At 37.8% G+C, this 16,613-nt stretch overlaps 1 protein-coding gene across 1 annotated transcript in view; it reads right to left on the bottom strand.

Annotated features, from left to right (window-relative positions):
- The window catches only part of LOC111318964 (uncharacterized), a 30,289-nt gene that overhangs the window by 9,538 nt on the left and 4,138 nt on the right, over positions 1-16,613 (bottom strand). Inside the window, exons 5-21 of the mRNA XM_088759092.1 lie at positions 15,323-15,394; positions 13,450-13,521; positions 12,540-12,623; positions 11,805-11,888; positions 11,117-11,185; positions 10,549-10,620; positions 8,422-8,493; positions 7,552-7,623; positions 7,016-7,087; positions 6,470-6,535; positions 5,918-5,989; positions 5,376-5,447; positions 4,277-4,351; positions 3,848-3,919; positions 2,541-3,561; positions 1,216-1,297; positions 538-600 (exon numbers count right to left, since the gene is read on the bottom strand). Coding sequence (XP_088615218.1) covers positions 538-600; positions 1,216-1,297; positions 2,541-3,561; positions 3,848-3,919; positions 4,277-4,351; positions 5,376-5,447; positions 5,918-5,989; positions 6,470-6,535; positions 7,016-7,087; positions 7,552-7,623; positions 8,422-8,493; positions 10,549-10,620; positions 11,117-11,185; positions 11,805-11,888; positions 12,540-12,623; positions 13,450-13,521; positions 15,323-15,342 — 2,140 coding nt within the window. The 5' untranslated portion in view covers positions 15,343-15,394. The remainder of the gene's footprint in view (positions 1-537; positions 601-1,215; positions 1,298-2,540; positions 3,562-3,847; positions 3,920-4,276; positions 4,352-5,375; positions 5,448-5,917; positions 5,990-6,469; positions 6,536-7,015; positions 7,088-7,551; positions 7,624-8,421; positions 8,494-10,548; positions 10,621-11,116; positions 11,186-11,804; positions 11,889-12,539; positions 12,624-13,449; positions 13,522-15,322; positions 15,395-16,613) is intronic.

Below are 16,613 nucleotides of genomic sequence, written 5' to 3' on the forward strand. Positions count from 1 at the left end.
GTACATGTAATTAGTTTTATAAATTTGAATATACTGTAGTATTCTAAGTTGTTAAGCGCTGTTGATCAATGAATGAAAATAGCGCTCTAGAAGTTAGTAAATGAAATTCAATTAAATTAAGTTTTCGACTAGCTGACGGCACCGTCAAATCAGCGCATTTTATCCAACTGTTAAATTTAATGAAATCGCACTGAATTTTTTCTCAAAAAAATCCTTCGGAGTTTGAAAAGAACTACACTTCGCTTTTCAAAAGCCAGATTTTCAGGCGATATTTTTGTTAAGAACATAGTTAAATAACGGGTTACTTTTGACCTATTTTTAATCAAGTTAGATGGAGGTTGGATATGTGTATACAAAACAGTCAACAATTACTCAAACTGCTGTCAACATGTGTTTTGATGTTGTTTTTCAAGATTCATTACTTTTCATTGGTGTAAGTGTTTTCGATTTTTGGCCACATTTGCTCTTAACTGTAATCTTGTGTTTCAGAATTACCCGAACAATTAAAAAAATCGAGCGACTTTCTCCCATGTTTACCTGAGCTGAGTAACTGTTTTGTACCTTCTTCGATGACTTGCATTTTCCTGCCTTCATCTTGACCTTTAAAAGACAGCGATTGCATTTATTTAACATTTTCAAATTATATTAATCCTATTCCTCGTGATTGTAAAATCATTGAGTTGATCGGTGTTTCATATATGAAGCAATAGTCAGCATTACTAGAGATAGTAATTTTTTTAGTTAATCATACAGAAGTACAATCGCCAGGAGGTAATCGCATGGAAATAAAACTAAATCAGATTTCCAGAACTTATGAAACTCAGTGAAACAAAATTGTACGACTGGTAGTGCAATCAATGTAATCTCTGAGATCACAGAGGGTCACTCTTAACCATCCAACTCCTTACAGGACCTTGATGATTCTGATGATGACTTCGAACCACGTACAGATTGTAGAAGCGTCGGTCATTGTAGCCGGCAGCAGTTCTTTCCAGTACTTCACTCAGCCGATGAAAATCAAACTAATTAGAAGTACCTTTTTAAATGTTGTACCTTCGCATTTGTTCAAGTGAGAAAGGAATTCTCATACCTATAGCTGCTCGAAAGATAGAAGCTGTTCAAAACATTACTTGACCTAAAGTAAACTTTAGTGAATTTTACTGCACATAAAAATGATAGTCCTCTTCTCCGAAGGATGGTTTTCGATAAACTTACCTTCCTTGTTTCGATTCCGTGCACATTTTTCCATCAAATAGCTCCAGAACTGTTGGAATTTAGCATTCAGAACACGTCGTACCTAAATGAAAGTCATCAAGAAGATTTAAAATAGTGTGCGTGCTGATTAGTTAAACATATATGATCGTTGTCTGACCCGATCAACCCTAAACTAGTTTAGAAAAGTAATAGGCAAACGACTCTCTTAGGATGTCTGAAAAAAAGAAACTCAAAAAGGTAGTAAGTCCCTCGCTTTTGATTCCTGATTTCAAACTTTTTTTAAGTCTTCCCAACATCTCACGTGGGATGTTATGCCGGTAAACCGACCAAGAGTGCGGCCTATTGTTTACATGATATACCTTGAAAACAGACAGTTTTATTTTTCATTAGTTAAGCACTTTAAGACATGTGCAGAAAAAATTTGAAGCTGCTATAGTATTTTAGTTTATGGACCTAAGTGGCATAACAAGGTTGGTTTAATTGATACCGAGCAACACGAAATTTTTCTTCGCTCTAGATGACCGAACAGGGAAGGGCATCATATAGACAACATTTAACTGGTTAGTTATAGCATTTTCTATTTATTAGAAGAATTTCCCTGAGTTCTAGAATACACCTTACTACTCAAAAGGATGACACGAACTCTAAAACAAAAAGACACAATGACGCGTTGAAGTACAGGTAATGCGATTATGCGGCGTTCTTTTGTTTTTGTTTTTAGTTTTTTCTAAGGGAAGTTTTTTCTTCTGGAAAAATCACTCCGTAAAATATTCAAGTAAGAAAACTCGCTAGACTTTCTTCTCACTAAACGGAATACTTTTGCTTAAACTAGTTCATAGCTGCCCAGTTAGCCCAATGGATAGTGCGCTGGACTGTTGTGCGGGAGGTCGAGAGTTCGAGCCCCGGCCGGACCAAAACTCAAGGTCTTAAAATAGTTGAGAAGAATTTGCTACCCTTCTATAACATCAAGAAATGGTTAGATATTCTAGTCTACTCGGATAGGGACGAACAAATGGAGGTCCCGTCTCCTGCAGGGTTGGGGTAGGAGATGTTAATTTCCCACACACGAAATTACTGTGTGATGGATTTCCTCCCCTGGGGTGGGATGGGTGGGAAGGTGGACTAGTTCAAATGGTTCTTATCTTCCTTTCTAGTCCTTCGCCAGAGCAAATCAATGCAGTAAAAATGGAATATATGAAATTCAAAAAATCTTACTTCTCGGCAGCATAAAAAAAAAAAAAATTTAAGAAAGTATGCTTTAAATCTCTGCTGATCCAGTAGCAGAAAGAAGTTTAGGCGAAGATATGAAGGTGGCGTGTTAATACCTGTTTTGTTGATAAGGTGTAGAGAAATGGATTGATGGTAGAGTTAACCGGCAGAACAAAGACTGCGATCCAAACTACCAGGTCACCAGGTGTACGGAAGGATTTTTCGAGGAGAGACCTCGTTCCAATCGCCACGATAGGCAGCCAGCAGACACAGTCAGTGAGAACAATGAAGAACACTCTTTTGGCGAGTGAGGCCTCCCTCCTCAGATCGGCTGCCCTTTGCTTGGCTTTCATCCTCCTCTCTCTTTCTGTACCTTGCTGAGCCAGGCGTCTGTTTGATGTGCAGGACTTAAAGATTATCATTGCATATGCTACGATGACGAAAGACACAAGGGTAAAGTTTAAACCGACAAACATGGCAACAGAGTACTCCCAACCTGAAGGCTTATCAGCAGAAAGCTGCAATGGCAGGCATACGACTGATCTGCCATAAAAGTGGTGACCTTTTTGGCGACTGCCAAAGTAGTCGATGCCCACCGAGGGAATAAATGCAATTACGCCACCAACAATCCAGATAAGAAAGCACCAAAAGTGCGTAACCTTGATCGTAAGGGACTTTCCACGATAGGGGAACAGAATATTCTTAACCCGGTCGGCGGAGAGCAAACAAATCGTCATTAGAGACACCTCACTTGACAACACGGCAATGGCACCTGTTATCTGACATGACAAACTTGAACGCCAGCTATAGTCATGCAAGAAATACTGCCCTGCCCAAATGGCATCCATCACACCTACTATGATAAGGTAGACACCCATCAGTCCATCAGACACGGCCAAATGTATCAACATAATAGACTGTATCTTGTTTTTCTTCTTCGTCTCCTTAAACACGAGCCGCCATACGATTACAAACACAGCACCAACTAACGAGAGAACTCCGATCACCCAGAGACATATTCTAGGAGCTCGATTTCTGAACATAGCTTCACAACTGGCGAAGCTGTCGACATAAGTAAAGTCGCAATCCGCGTCCTCCTTCGTCAAATGGCAACACATCAGGTTGGTGTCTACAGTCCTACGGTTCAGAGAAAGAGTTCGCATATATAACACCAAAATACGCTTAGGAAAAGGTAGGTAATAAACTTGCTATAATACCAGAGGTATAATCTTTAAGTAATCTCGGCAAAAATTCTCATGAATACCATATCACTGGTGGGGACATTGGGAAAGGGTCAGACGGTCTACATTTAAATACAATGCAAAGGCTAGAGTAAGTTGTAGTTCTTCACAGCGGGGTGAAGCGAATGAAAGATCTTACAGATCTCATTAAACAGGCACTGATAGCATTCTATCTGACTTACGCTGTTATTAATTCTTTCATATTAGAAAAAAAACCATCTGGTAACTCCCGCATGTTGTTGTAATGAAAGTACCTGCGAGTTAATCAAGAGCAGTTAAGCTTAGCAGGCAATACAAGCTCGTGTTAGACAATTACATGTATTTCTTAAACTTGCTGCATCAGTTACTGGGAGGTCACATTTCGTCCAAATCCAAATCATTATCAGATACCTTTGCAAAAAGCGACGAGAACTCAGTAATAAGGAAAAGTGGGTAAGTATTGCTAACCAGGTTACATCTTAAGCATAAGTTAATCAAGCATCTGTTGGTGTCTGTATTTATCCAACATACTCTTAATTCTTGGCGACCAATTTAAGTTTTTCTTGAATTCAATAATAGAACTCCGTTAAGTTCGTATACGCCTTGAATAAACTCAGTAAGTGCATACTCACAAGAATCGAATGTTCGGCGCGACATCTTTGAATTGTTCATTAGTTATTTCAGTGATTTTGTTTCGATAAAAACTCCTGAGAAAGGAGAAAGCAACGAAAAGTGTACATGTCATGCGAGTATTGCAACATCCTCTCGGAAACTGTTTACTTCAATTCAATTTGTCTCGTTTTGTCTTAAAGTTAAAGCTCCATAATCGTGAGTCAACATAACATGAATGTTTTGTGTAGTATAAGATGAAACAACGAAAAAATTCCTTCGAACCGAGTTTACGCAGGTTACAAAGAAGTCCCTCAGATGGCTAAAGGCTTCGTTAAACAGCATCAGTTAACTTCGATTGGTTTGCCTGACCTCATGATTACACTAATTAAGGGCTGAGAGCCTTTTTCCTTAAAAAGTATAGACTTGATCTTGTGAGGTACGTCACGCCATACCCTTTGTTTGAATCTTGAAGGAACCTGAAGTTGGCTTCCCATAAAGTTCTTGCATTTTAAAAATTTCTTCCTGTCTTTCATATGATCTCACAATCACCTTGGTGTCCACGCACTGAATAAAATGGGTCTTGCATGTGCACTAGACTTATTTTATCCCAAACCAACGTTAATGTTTCGAATATTACCCTGTTGGATGTACGTTGACTGTTGCACAGTGATAACTAACATGATCAGAAGGATAAACTAAGCTAAGACGATAATTCTTTTCATGTCTAATAGTGTCAGTGGTCATTTTGGACATGTCAGAAATTTTATTCGTTATGATCTCTGTGGTTTATGTAAGCTCCCCGGGCTTATACATGTAGATGCAGAGTAAGTAGAGTCTATATTTAAGGTTATGGTGGTATTTAAATACCATTTCATTGCATCGATCAATACACTCAAGATATCTAAGGTGTGCATACGCAGCAAAGTGAAAATATAAAAGGCAACTTAGCTTCAAAAAACTTAAAACTATGCGATTTTGCTTTGGGATAGCAGTAATTCAGGTTTCGTTGGGTGTCCTTCAGTCTATCATGAATAGCAATCCGTACTACTTCTGCTAAAATTTGTTATGAGTCCCACTGCTTTTTGAAGTATTAAATCGTTCATCAAATAAGATACTTACATAGACCTAATCTGTTTCGCGTCCTTAAAAACTCCGCGCGGCAGATTTTCGATATTGTTGTCATAAACAGCCCTTGAAAAATAAAAAAAAGACTTATTTTATCTCTGAAAAACATAAAAACAATCTAAGCATAAATCGATTATTATTGCAAATGTCATTCATGTTACTCTTCTGGCACTCTCACAGAGTATTGAAAGGTAAACCAGCACTCTCCAGGGGTACACCAGCTCGATTAAGTACGCAAAAATCCAAGCAAAAAGTGAGTTTGTCAACTATCCAAAGGTCTCCACGATACATAAAACCAATTAGCTTTTACCATCCAACGTTACTCTTCCCTTTAAGTATGCGTGAGATTCATATTTTTACTTGAAAATTTTTTCTCCTTAAAAGTTAGATATCTATCGAGAATATCGAGCAAAGATGATCTGTTAAGGAAGTTAAGAGTCATTGCTTTTCGTTTTGGTTTTCTTAAACCATCTTTTTCAGATGTCCTGAAAACTTAGAATTAATTTTTAAAAGAAAAAATCGATGTTTTCGCTTACAGGTCTTTTAGTTTAGATAGGCCTTGGAACTGATCAGGAAACAGGGCCACGAGGCTGTTGTTGTCCATGTATCTACACAGTAAATATAACGCAGTGTATGATGTTCCAAACCATAATGCAACATCGACTTTACTCCCCAATAGTGAAGGTTTTTATATTCTTTGATTCTTACAATCACAGTACTAGCCCTCCTCGTCTCAATCGCATGATAAGAATTCAGACGGATCTTTTACTTAAAACGAAACGAAGAGGGTCACTTAACAAAAGATTGACGTGCTTTCCTCCATTTTGGTATAATTTGCATTTACCGGAATCATTGGTAGGAGTTTAAGATTAAGGGAGTTGTTTCATTTACTTGCCATAAAGATCTTATCCTTTAAACGGCTTATTATTGTTCCTTACTTGAATCCTTCAAAAGACTCTCATAACTTCCTAAAGTCAGTAGTGATCTTCGGTTAAAATGACAAACTATTTGGAAAGCATCCTGTTTATAATGAAGATTGTACGATACGCTCATTGCCTCAGCCTCCGTTACAAACATGAACTACCTACAATGTTTCTATCTCGGAGAGGTTGTTGAACCTTGGCAAATGCTGAATTCTGTTACTGGAAAGAAAGCTGCCGGGAAAAATGAAAGAGAAAAAAGTAGACGAGTTAAGTTATTTTCATGGTTTCTTGAAATGAATATTCTACTATATGGATAATGACCATAATTTTTAAAAGAAACACGATCTGTTTAGTTCAGCTTTCGCAAAGTAAACTTTACGAGACTATATGTATCAACACTGTTTACATCTGATCCCTGATAGTTTGGACCATAGGTGTAACGAGACTGTGTTAAGTCAGCGATATGACAAATGAATTTTGTTTGTTTGAACTCTCTCATAAAAGCATTACCTCCTAATGCTATTAGGATCATTAGTTGCGTAAAAGAGAACGCTGTGAGAGTCAGTCAAACTTTATTGGTACTTTTAGAGATCATAATCACTTCATCTATTTCCCTAAAAACGTCCCTAAAAATGCCCAGCCATCTTGACCTAACGCTTGGTGAAAAACTCAATTTACTGAGTACCGTAACATGAATTGGATGCCACTTACAGCCTTTTCAACTGAGTGAGGTTGCCAAAGATATCCAGGGGCAAGCGCTTAATCCTGTTGTTTGACAAATCCCTTCAGATAGTAATTGGAATTGGAAGAGAGGCTAAGCTAACTGTCAAAAAAATTTCAGTACTTGCTCTTCCTGACCTTTCCAGTAGGTGCTGAGTAAGGGTTAGAGGTTTATTATCCCCTAAGAGATTTTTTACTTATATGTATTTAGCATATGAGATAGTGCCCAGAAAACTTAAACAGAGGTAAGGAATCAACAACATGGAGAAATAGAACGTAATGGCTAAATCGATTCCATTCAGTAAAACTGTGAAGTTCAGTAAAACTAGTGAAATCCGCGGCTCTTTGCGAGGAAATAGTTAGAGTCTTTTGGAATTTTATAAATACCAAAACACCATCTGGAGAGCATTCTGAGAGTATCTCAGGTGGAGGCAAAAATGGCTCGTGAGTGAAAGCTAAAGTAATATATAGTGGATTTTGATTACCAAGAGTTGTAACTGGTTATCAATAGAAATAGCGCTACTCACAATTCTTTCAGCCTGGTGTTTGTGCTGAGAACACCTCGAGTCAAGTTGGGCAACTGGTTAAAAGATAGGTCCCTGACAATAAGACGTTGCACAGTTTTTGGAAAATGTGTTAATTGCAAGGAATAGGAAAGAAAACAGAGAGGAGAATACACGGGTTTAAAATGTCAAATTTTTTTTCCGTAAATCTTATCACCTTTTAATAATTTCTATCTTAAAAACATTTGCAATTGCCTCAAACGTTTTATGAGCTTTTATAATTAGTAGGAGAAGGGTACGATAATAAGAGGAAGAGGAGAAACAAGTGTAAGTCTAAGACGCTTGTTCATCTTCTTCCATTCATTATCAACTGATTTATCCTCTCCGCCGAGTGGGATAATTTTGACATCAGCCTCTAAAATTTTAATCCGCCACTGGCTAATAATCTTAAAATATTATAAAACATTGGAGGTAATCGCAAACGATTGTAAAATGGAAATATATAAGTAGGTGTGAAAACCACGGGAAAAAGAAATTGATAAAATCTAAGCCCGAGTATTCTTCCTCTTTGTGTTAAATTTGATAGATATGAAACATCATTGGCGGCATTCCTAACAAAAGTCTGGAACTGCTTTCTAGACTGGCGGAAAAACATTCAACTGAGAACAACTTTTTAACCGCAGTACTTTAATGACCATTTCAGAAAAGGTTGTTCAAAACAATCATTTCTAGCTAGGTTAAGAAGGCTCCTTTGGTGCATCATAATCCCGTGAATGATCACGCACCAATTTTCGTTACTACTCCAAGGCTCAGTTTCTGCATTTGCACAGCGTATTACAGAGTAAAGTTTAAGTTAGCATTTAAACCTGATTTGCGAAAAATAATATTAGTTACAGTTTCTCCAAGTCGGTCAATCCGTAAAATATGTTGCGGGGTAGCTTCTCAAGCTGGTTGCCGACCAAACGCCTAGGGTTTTAAATACAGAAACGGTCAACTTTCGTTTTCAAACTAGCCGATGAGAAATTGGCGAAGTCAAGAAACGCTAAAAATTAGGCTACAAACTGACCATTTCAAGTAAATTTTCTGAAAAGGTGTGAACACGAGAAACCGGGCCGAAAAATTTAACGGTAAGGCCAAGTCGCTTGAGTTCCTTCCCATCCGTTCTCATACTTCATTTTACTCTAGACTTATTCGTAAGTCGGTGATCACTGAGGAATGTTTCTAAGAAAAAAATAATTTCTGAGTGCAATTCAGAGACTCTTAGAGCGCTTTCCATTTGTTATAACGGGCCGGTCGGACTAGTACGTCCGTAAATGAAACGCACGAGTTCTGAGAACTGTTAGAACTGGTTCTGGCTAAACTGGCCCTGCTATTGGACAAGGGCCCCTCAGTTTTCTCGGTCCTGCGCTGAACGCGGGAAGTGCGCGGGAATTCTACGCGTTGAAAAATGGCGGCAGGTTCATCGCAGACTCGTAGTGAGTATAATATTATATCCATTGTTTTGATTGAAAACAGGATTAATTGCTTTCCCTAAAATGCCTTAAAGAGGTCGTCAAAGTGCACCAAACTATTGATTTCCCTACGACGGGAAAAAAACCGACCTCTTCGACAAAGACAAAGTATGAAAGAAAGCTGCATGGGATAAAGTTGCAGAGCAATTCAACACCAAGTCGTCAGTGAGAGTGACAGGAGAACAGTGGTCAAACAAATAGAAAAAATTAGAGGAGAGGTACAAAAAAGTAAGGGGGCACAACGCCAAAACGGGGAATGACATCGAGGAATGTGAATTTAATGACAAGCTTTCATCGCTTTTCAGTTGTGACCCGAAAATTATTTCACCGGCGACTGTTTCCTCGTTGGTTACAGCAAGCACTGGTTCTACACCCACGGATGAAGACGAGGAATCTTCCTTGGCAAAAGCGGTTCCAAAGAAAAAAAGGAAACGGAGGTCGAAGTCATCGGCCGCGAAGGTAGTCGATTTTCTGACGGAATGCAAAGAAGAAAAGGATGCACGAGGTGAAAATGGGTGTTATGGCTCGATTCCTGGACAGTCTGTCAAAGAAGGAAGCCTAAAATATAAAGCTGAGAAACGATTTGCAGCAATGTTTTGAGACGGCGGCCTATCAACCTTATCTTTTTACTGTCAATCAAACAAGCAAACATTGAGGAATAATCGGCTTTCGTTTTGCCCGTTTATTGGTTTTTTCCTCGTGTTGTTAAGTATTTATTGAACAAACCACTTCACAGACTATTTCCACTCGCGAAAATTTCTCTTGTATACCCGTGGAGCAGGAAAACGCCTAAATATCTTGGCTATTTTCTGGTCGAAAGTGTGAAAGGTGTCAAAGGTTAACCCGCGCAGTGCGACTTCCTAACTTTGAGCATTTCGTCTCGGTATATGTTGGCATTCTATTATACAAGGGAAGCCTTGTTCGAGAAATTTTTGTTTTACCCAGTTTGAAAGTACTTGATAGAGGCTTAAGTTCTGAACAATTATAATATTAACTTATAAGATCCAAGTGCTTGTATTTCTTGTTTGTTAGCGTTTAGTTAGCTAACCTACGGTTGATGTAAGCTTAGAAATAAAAATATAACGCCTTTAAGCTTTAATTCTGTTTGCGCCGAGAAAAAATACACATAATTGAAAAAAACACAAAATTCATCTTCTACATCATTCTTAAAAGGAGTTTCCTCCTCCGGCGAAAGAAAGTGAAGAAAATGTTGGCGGAATGTTATAAACTTTCGTTGCTAAATCCGTCATGTTTTTTAAATCAGCTCTTGTGTGTATTCCACGCAAGAGCTGATATCCCTAGGCCTGTCTATTTTGACGAGTGAGAGCCAGTTCCTTCGGGCCGGCCAGTTTTAACAAATGGAAAGTGCCCTTAATCATATACCCGACTTTTGGGACCACGCTAAAATTTGCTGCTTTTACAAATGTTCGTGTCCCGGTCAGCAGGTAAAGAGAGCAGTCGGTTACTTTCCAAATGGGTATTGTTGCAAGAGATGATTGTTACTACTCACAAGTATTTTAATAAAGTTTGCCCGTTGAACAGATCCTCAGGTAATGTCTTCAACTTGTTGTTTCCTAGCCAGCTGTAAAATTATTGGCATTTACGAGAATTCCATAATTTTTACCAAATGAAGGGAATTAAAAAGGAATATTTTAAAAAGGTTACCTTACATTTTTGTGTTAGCAATAATTAATCAAACTATTCATCACTTGGTTACAATCCAGTAGATTTTGATCGATGGAATTACAATAAGACAACAAGGAAGGAAACTTCAACCATTTTTAATTATGAATGAAGTTTGTTCTTTTTTGGGTTGTGCAGAAGGAGGAGGATTGGAGCACCCTACACCAAGGATTTGCTTCTTTTGTTTTCTTTTTACTAATTTTTCACTAATTCTTTTCAGTACTTACCGTTTGCCAATTTTTTTTTAAATTTGCGTACGGTCTCAATGGTTTAAATAATCGAAAACGTTTACAGTTATCAAGGATGAAACTGGGAATATAATGACCAGTCAGCGAAGGCTCCTTTGATTTAGAGGATACTAGCCATTGCAGCGAGCATCAGAGAACTTTACTCACAGATCATATATCTTATGGGCCTTGAATACGTCACTTGCCAACGTCTCCAGTTTATTGAAGTCCAGGGTCCTGTGTTTGACATTACATTCATTTTCATAAATATGAAGTGTAAAGCTCTGCGTTTCAATGCCTTAATTTTTTTTCCACTCACAACTTCGAAGACCATAAACTCTTGTCAAACAATAAAGTAGAAATGATCTACGATGGAATTAAAATTCTGGTTGTTGTCCATTGACATATATGTATTATGGGATTGTATGCAGTTTGGAAGTATCGTCCTGTTAGCCTGGTATAGCACTAGAAAGATTCTGGTTCAAAAGGTTTTAATGAAGACTAAAAAAGAAAGATACAGGTCTAATCATTTTTGTAACTACAATGCAAAAGCTATCATACCTGTACGTACAAATAAAAGCGGCCATAATATTCTCTAACTAGGTAAAGAACACTTAGCAAAATACGCTATTTTTTTGAGCTACCAAAAACAAATTTCCAATCCTTGGAACTGATATGAATTCATTGCGCAGTTAATAATATGTGCAAAAATTATCTGAGGTCGTGGTTATTGTGGTATTTCTTTATTGCCATAACGCAAAAGAGTATTTATTTCCTGTTGAATTTTGGAACTTCAGGGTTGTTGTATTTACGAGATCTAAAGAGTGAAATTGGATTCCGAACACACCACACTTACAGTTTTTTAAAGTCGCTACGCCAGCGTTTCCAGCGAGTACGTTGACGAGAGGACAAATTCTTTGAATGTTTGATGTTCATGAATCTGCGGTGTAATAATAATAAAAAAAAACAGCTAGTACCAAGTTTGTTAAATCTTGTTTCTTTTAATGCACTGTTAATTCGGAACTGGAAGAAGAAGGCAATCATTATAAGAGCAGAAACTTCTGACTGGATAAATGTAGCTCTGTAAGTGGTAGTTTTGTTTCCGTGGCTAATAAAAAGACCACAACCTACAACCCCCTGGCTTGGGAGACGGTGGATTATATAAACGACATGAAAAGTAAAAAAATGAAAGAAGTTGGCTTCTGGTGTCCTCAGAAAGTGTCAAGTGAACCTACGATAACAAACTTATCATACTTATTTGTTATCATTAAAAAGGTGGATATTACACAGTGCGCCTAACCTACTCATGAGATAATACAGACCTTCACTTCCAATAACTCAGGGAAGGTCTGTAATATTTCATGGGTAGGTTAGGCGTACTTTGTAGCACCTTTTTAAAGATAAAAAATAAGTCTTCCATGATATGGAGCTGTTATGTATGTATCATGTAGTTTAATACAGTGTACGTAAAACTAACAGAGGTCTTTGTAATTGTGGTTTTTCTTCATTGTCATTTTAGAGGCTATTTATTTTCAGTTGTGTTCGGTATGAAATGAAAAGTGACACTAAATTCTAAACCCACCACACTTACAGTTTTGTATGGTTGTTAAACAAGTAATCCCGACAAGGAAGTTGATCATAAGACAAATTCTTTAACTTGTTGTTGTTCAAGAATCTGAAGTGTCATCAAGAAAACCATTTATGAAAAGTTGGTCCAATGTTTATCCTTTTATCTACTGTAATTATGGAATTGGAAGATGGTAGCAATTATCATAAGAAGAGACACTTTGCTGACCGTAACGTGGGATAAATTAACACTCTGAAGGTAGCAATTCAGTTCTTGTGGCTATGAACTGATACACAGACCACAATCGGCCACGGCTTTAGATGATAGATTACACGGATAAACAAGAATTTAAAAAAAATGGAGTAATTGACGATGAACAAAGGAGAAAGTACTCTTAAAGTTATGTCGTGGTAGTCTATATTACTTTTGAACATTAAAAGTGTGTGTCATACTGATGGAGTGCCACCTTGGGAGTAAAAGTTTTCATCATTGGCAACCTGGAGCAAGCGATACCGTCCCCGAGTCGAAGAATGCCAGATTTCTTCATTTTCTGAAATTTTACCTAACATGCTTAGCAGTTGGTTACTACACCGCGTTTGGGAAAAGATCCCTAGATAACTATGGCCTATGTCACACAGCCATCGGGTTAAGAATGACACAAGAATGTCGAGAAACGAACAATTGCGTATACCAAATGGAGCATTGATATAAAATCATCAAGATTTTTAGAGCACAGGAAAAAAAGGGGAAAAAACAATTCCTTTACCACATACGTTTAAAGAACTATTTTTAAATTGAGTGATAAGCCTCTCTTAATCAATTGTGCTATTGTTATCTATGAAACCCAAATAGACGACTGGAAATTTATCAAACTCTTGAACCTAGGCACAGCTGCTATCAAATGTCACTTACACAATAAGGAAGTCTTACTTACAGTTCTCTAAGACGGGGATTGTCACTGAAAGCTTGTGGAGGTAATTGCTCTAGTTGGTTATTGGACAAGTCACTACAAAACAAAAAATAAGGAAGTTTTGTGAATCATATTAACTTACTGATAATCAATTAGAGGTTAAGGTATGTTCATTATGAAAGTATTGTAAACTGTAGACTGCGAGCAGTCCTTCCTTTTCGGCGAAGTTTGGCACTCGGACAGAAGAAACTATAGCCTAAGAAAAAGAGGTTACCTTTTGCGTCGCGCTTACAACGCATATCAATACGATTGGCTATCGCCTGAACATCTTTCATCTAGTGGTTTTGAGTGTCAAAGCTTGTTAATGCTCCAGATTAATCCTGGCTGATCACTTAAGGAATGTTGATTGTGGTTTCCGACAATTCGTTCGCTGAAACCAGAGCAGACTGTAGCTTGAAGCTCTTTTCGCTGGAAAGGACTTTCTAGCAATTTTGAAAACAGGCTCTAAAACAGGGGCTTGTCTGCCACTTTTTCGTCAAATATTACGAAAGTTTCCGACTGCCGGTCATAGTGATTTGAGAACCGTGATCGGCACTCCACCTCACGCAGCTTCTAAGTGTCAACTTATGGCTCCGTATTCTGAGCCCAAGCTTAAATCGAGCGCACGACATGTAATTTTTAAATTACTTCGGGATCCTTACCGCGATTGTTCCTTTCCCGGCCCGCCCTTCCTAATTGTCATCTTGGGAGTTTCGTTGTTGAGACTCGACTTCGACTCTTGAACTGCGCAGGGTCAAACTCTTGGGCTCAGTCTATAGTCCTTTCTTTCCGAGCCCCTCACCCTCGGAGCTCCCCATGGCGTGCTTACCTCAATTTTTCTTTCACCAACTTTTTTTTTGGACTCGCGCGACAAACTTTGTTGCAAACGAGGGACTTTTCATAGTCTATAGCGTTGTATTTCGAAAAAAAGATGGGCCATATTGTAGATAAATGCTTAAAACCATCACAGAGAGTTTCATAATTGAAAATTTATGGGGCAGCAGCTTAAGCTACTGAGGGATATATTTGGTGTTCTGTAATTACAGACTTGCTAGTTTTTGAAACTGATCAAACAGTCTGGATGGCAAGTCCTTCAACTGGTTATTAAACAGGTCGCTATATTTGAAAAAAGATCACAACAGAGCTTTAAGGTGACAGATATTACCGTAGAAATCTGCCTTTTCCTTTATTGCAGGCTCTTTTTCCGCAGTAAAGAGACGATCAAAGTCACTCTGAGCATAGTTATGCACTGAGAAAAGTAATAATCTTGCTCGTGTTGATTTTTTTTTCTGGCACGCCATTCTTCGGTGAGTTGTGCCATTTCTACATATAAATCATTGATTAGATATTCCTTTTAGATTCCTGTAACATGTTTGTCATCGCCTATCACATTGAAAGGAAGACTAAGGGAAGAAATGGCCGATTTCGTTGGTTTTGCACCTCTTAAAACGCTCCCATCGTGTTGTTCACATGAAATCGGCGGTAAAAAGAAACGGTTTATTTCAAAAAAAGTACATACAGGGCATTTGAAAATATGATAATCCAGGTATCAGTGCAATTGCATGTAAAAAAGAATGCTTACAGCCTACAAAGCCAAATCGAGTAGTTTAAGTATTTAAATACTCCTGATGGTAATGTTTCTATCTCATTTCTTGACAAGTCCCTGTAACCAAGAAAGGACTTCATGGAAATTTCAGGTCTTAGTTATCTCAGTATGATTAAGGTATTAGCAAAGTACTCAACGAAACGGAGTCACTTCTTGTTAATTAAGTAGGGCGTTAGAATGATTTCAAATTGCTCTTTTGGGCATCCTTATGAGTAGCGGCGGAATTGGATTTGTTTCAAGAAGGCTACTTACAGCCGACGAAGCCAAGTCATGTGATTGAAAACTCCTGGCGGTAATGTCTTTAACTGATTTTTAGACAAGTCCCTGTCACCAACATTAAACATAATACAAGTGTCAAGTGTCAAGCACTCAATGACGATTAGGGCTATAGCAATATGCTTTCAAGGAAAACTAGTTAGTTTTTATCAAAAGGATAGGGTGGTAAGTATTACATGGTTATCTCCTGGTCATCCTTTTAAATGGCAAGGAGAGTTTTCAGTGGAAATTTCTTTAAATCGTCTGTACGCATGAGCTTGCAAACATAAGATCGCAAGCGTCCGTTTCAAATGATTCTAATCAATTGACAATTGACAAAAGACTTATAACGATAATGTCGTAGTTTTGATTTTTTGACAAGTCTCTGTTCTGCTTATAAGGAGAGCGGCGTATTCATATTCCTTAAATTAATACGTAGGTATATATTACATAGTGATTTCTTGGGTATCCTTTTTCGTGGCAAATCTCATTTCATTGAGAAAATCTTATTGGTAGAGAATCTCATAGGTATCCTTTTCTGAGGCACGAAGACTTCCTCGACAAATTCCGGTTAGTTTTCTCAGAAGTAATACTTCTGTTCGACGTGTTGATATTAATTAAGACAACGAACTAAATATTTTTACCACGGAAAACAAAGATTCGAAAGGCTAGATTAGAAAATCAATCAATCAATCAATCAATCGTTTATTCAACCCTATTGTAGTTACAACTGAATTACAGGGGGCGGTCACGACATACATTTTGAAATTTGACAGTTACAAAATCAATATAGCTTTTGCATTTGCCAGTAGAGGCCTTATACGATTGTGAGCCTGAGCGCAAATTATAACCGTGGTAATAAACCAGCGGAACCTGAGAGAGACTACTAAGTGTTCCTGACACATGGCAGGAATTAGCAAAATTCACGCAAGCTTGTTTCCGCCAATCGCTAAGAATTTCAAGGTCAGCAAGATTTAGTACGTCGCTATATCACCTTTTAATAATTTCTATCTTAAAAATGTTTGCAATTGCCTCAAACGTTTTATGAGCTTTTATAATTAGTAGGAGAAGGCTACGATAGTAAGAGGAAGAGGAGAAACAAGTCTAAGTCTAAGACGCTTGTTCATCTTCTTCCATTTATTATCAACAGATTTATCCTCTCTGCCGAGTGTGGATAATTTTGAAATCAGAATCTAAATTTTAATCCGCCACTGGCTAATAATCTTAAAATATTATAAAACATTGGAGGTAATCGCAAACGATTGTAAGATAGAAATACATAAGTAGG

The sequence above is a fragment of the Stylophora pistillata genome, chromosome 1 (assembly GCF_964205215.1).
Source record: "Stylophora pistillata chromosome 1, jaStyPist1.2, whole genome shotgun sequence".
NCBI lineage: Eukaryota > Metazoa > Cnidaria > Anthozoa > Scleractinia > Pocilloporidae > Stylophora > Stylophora pistillata.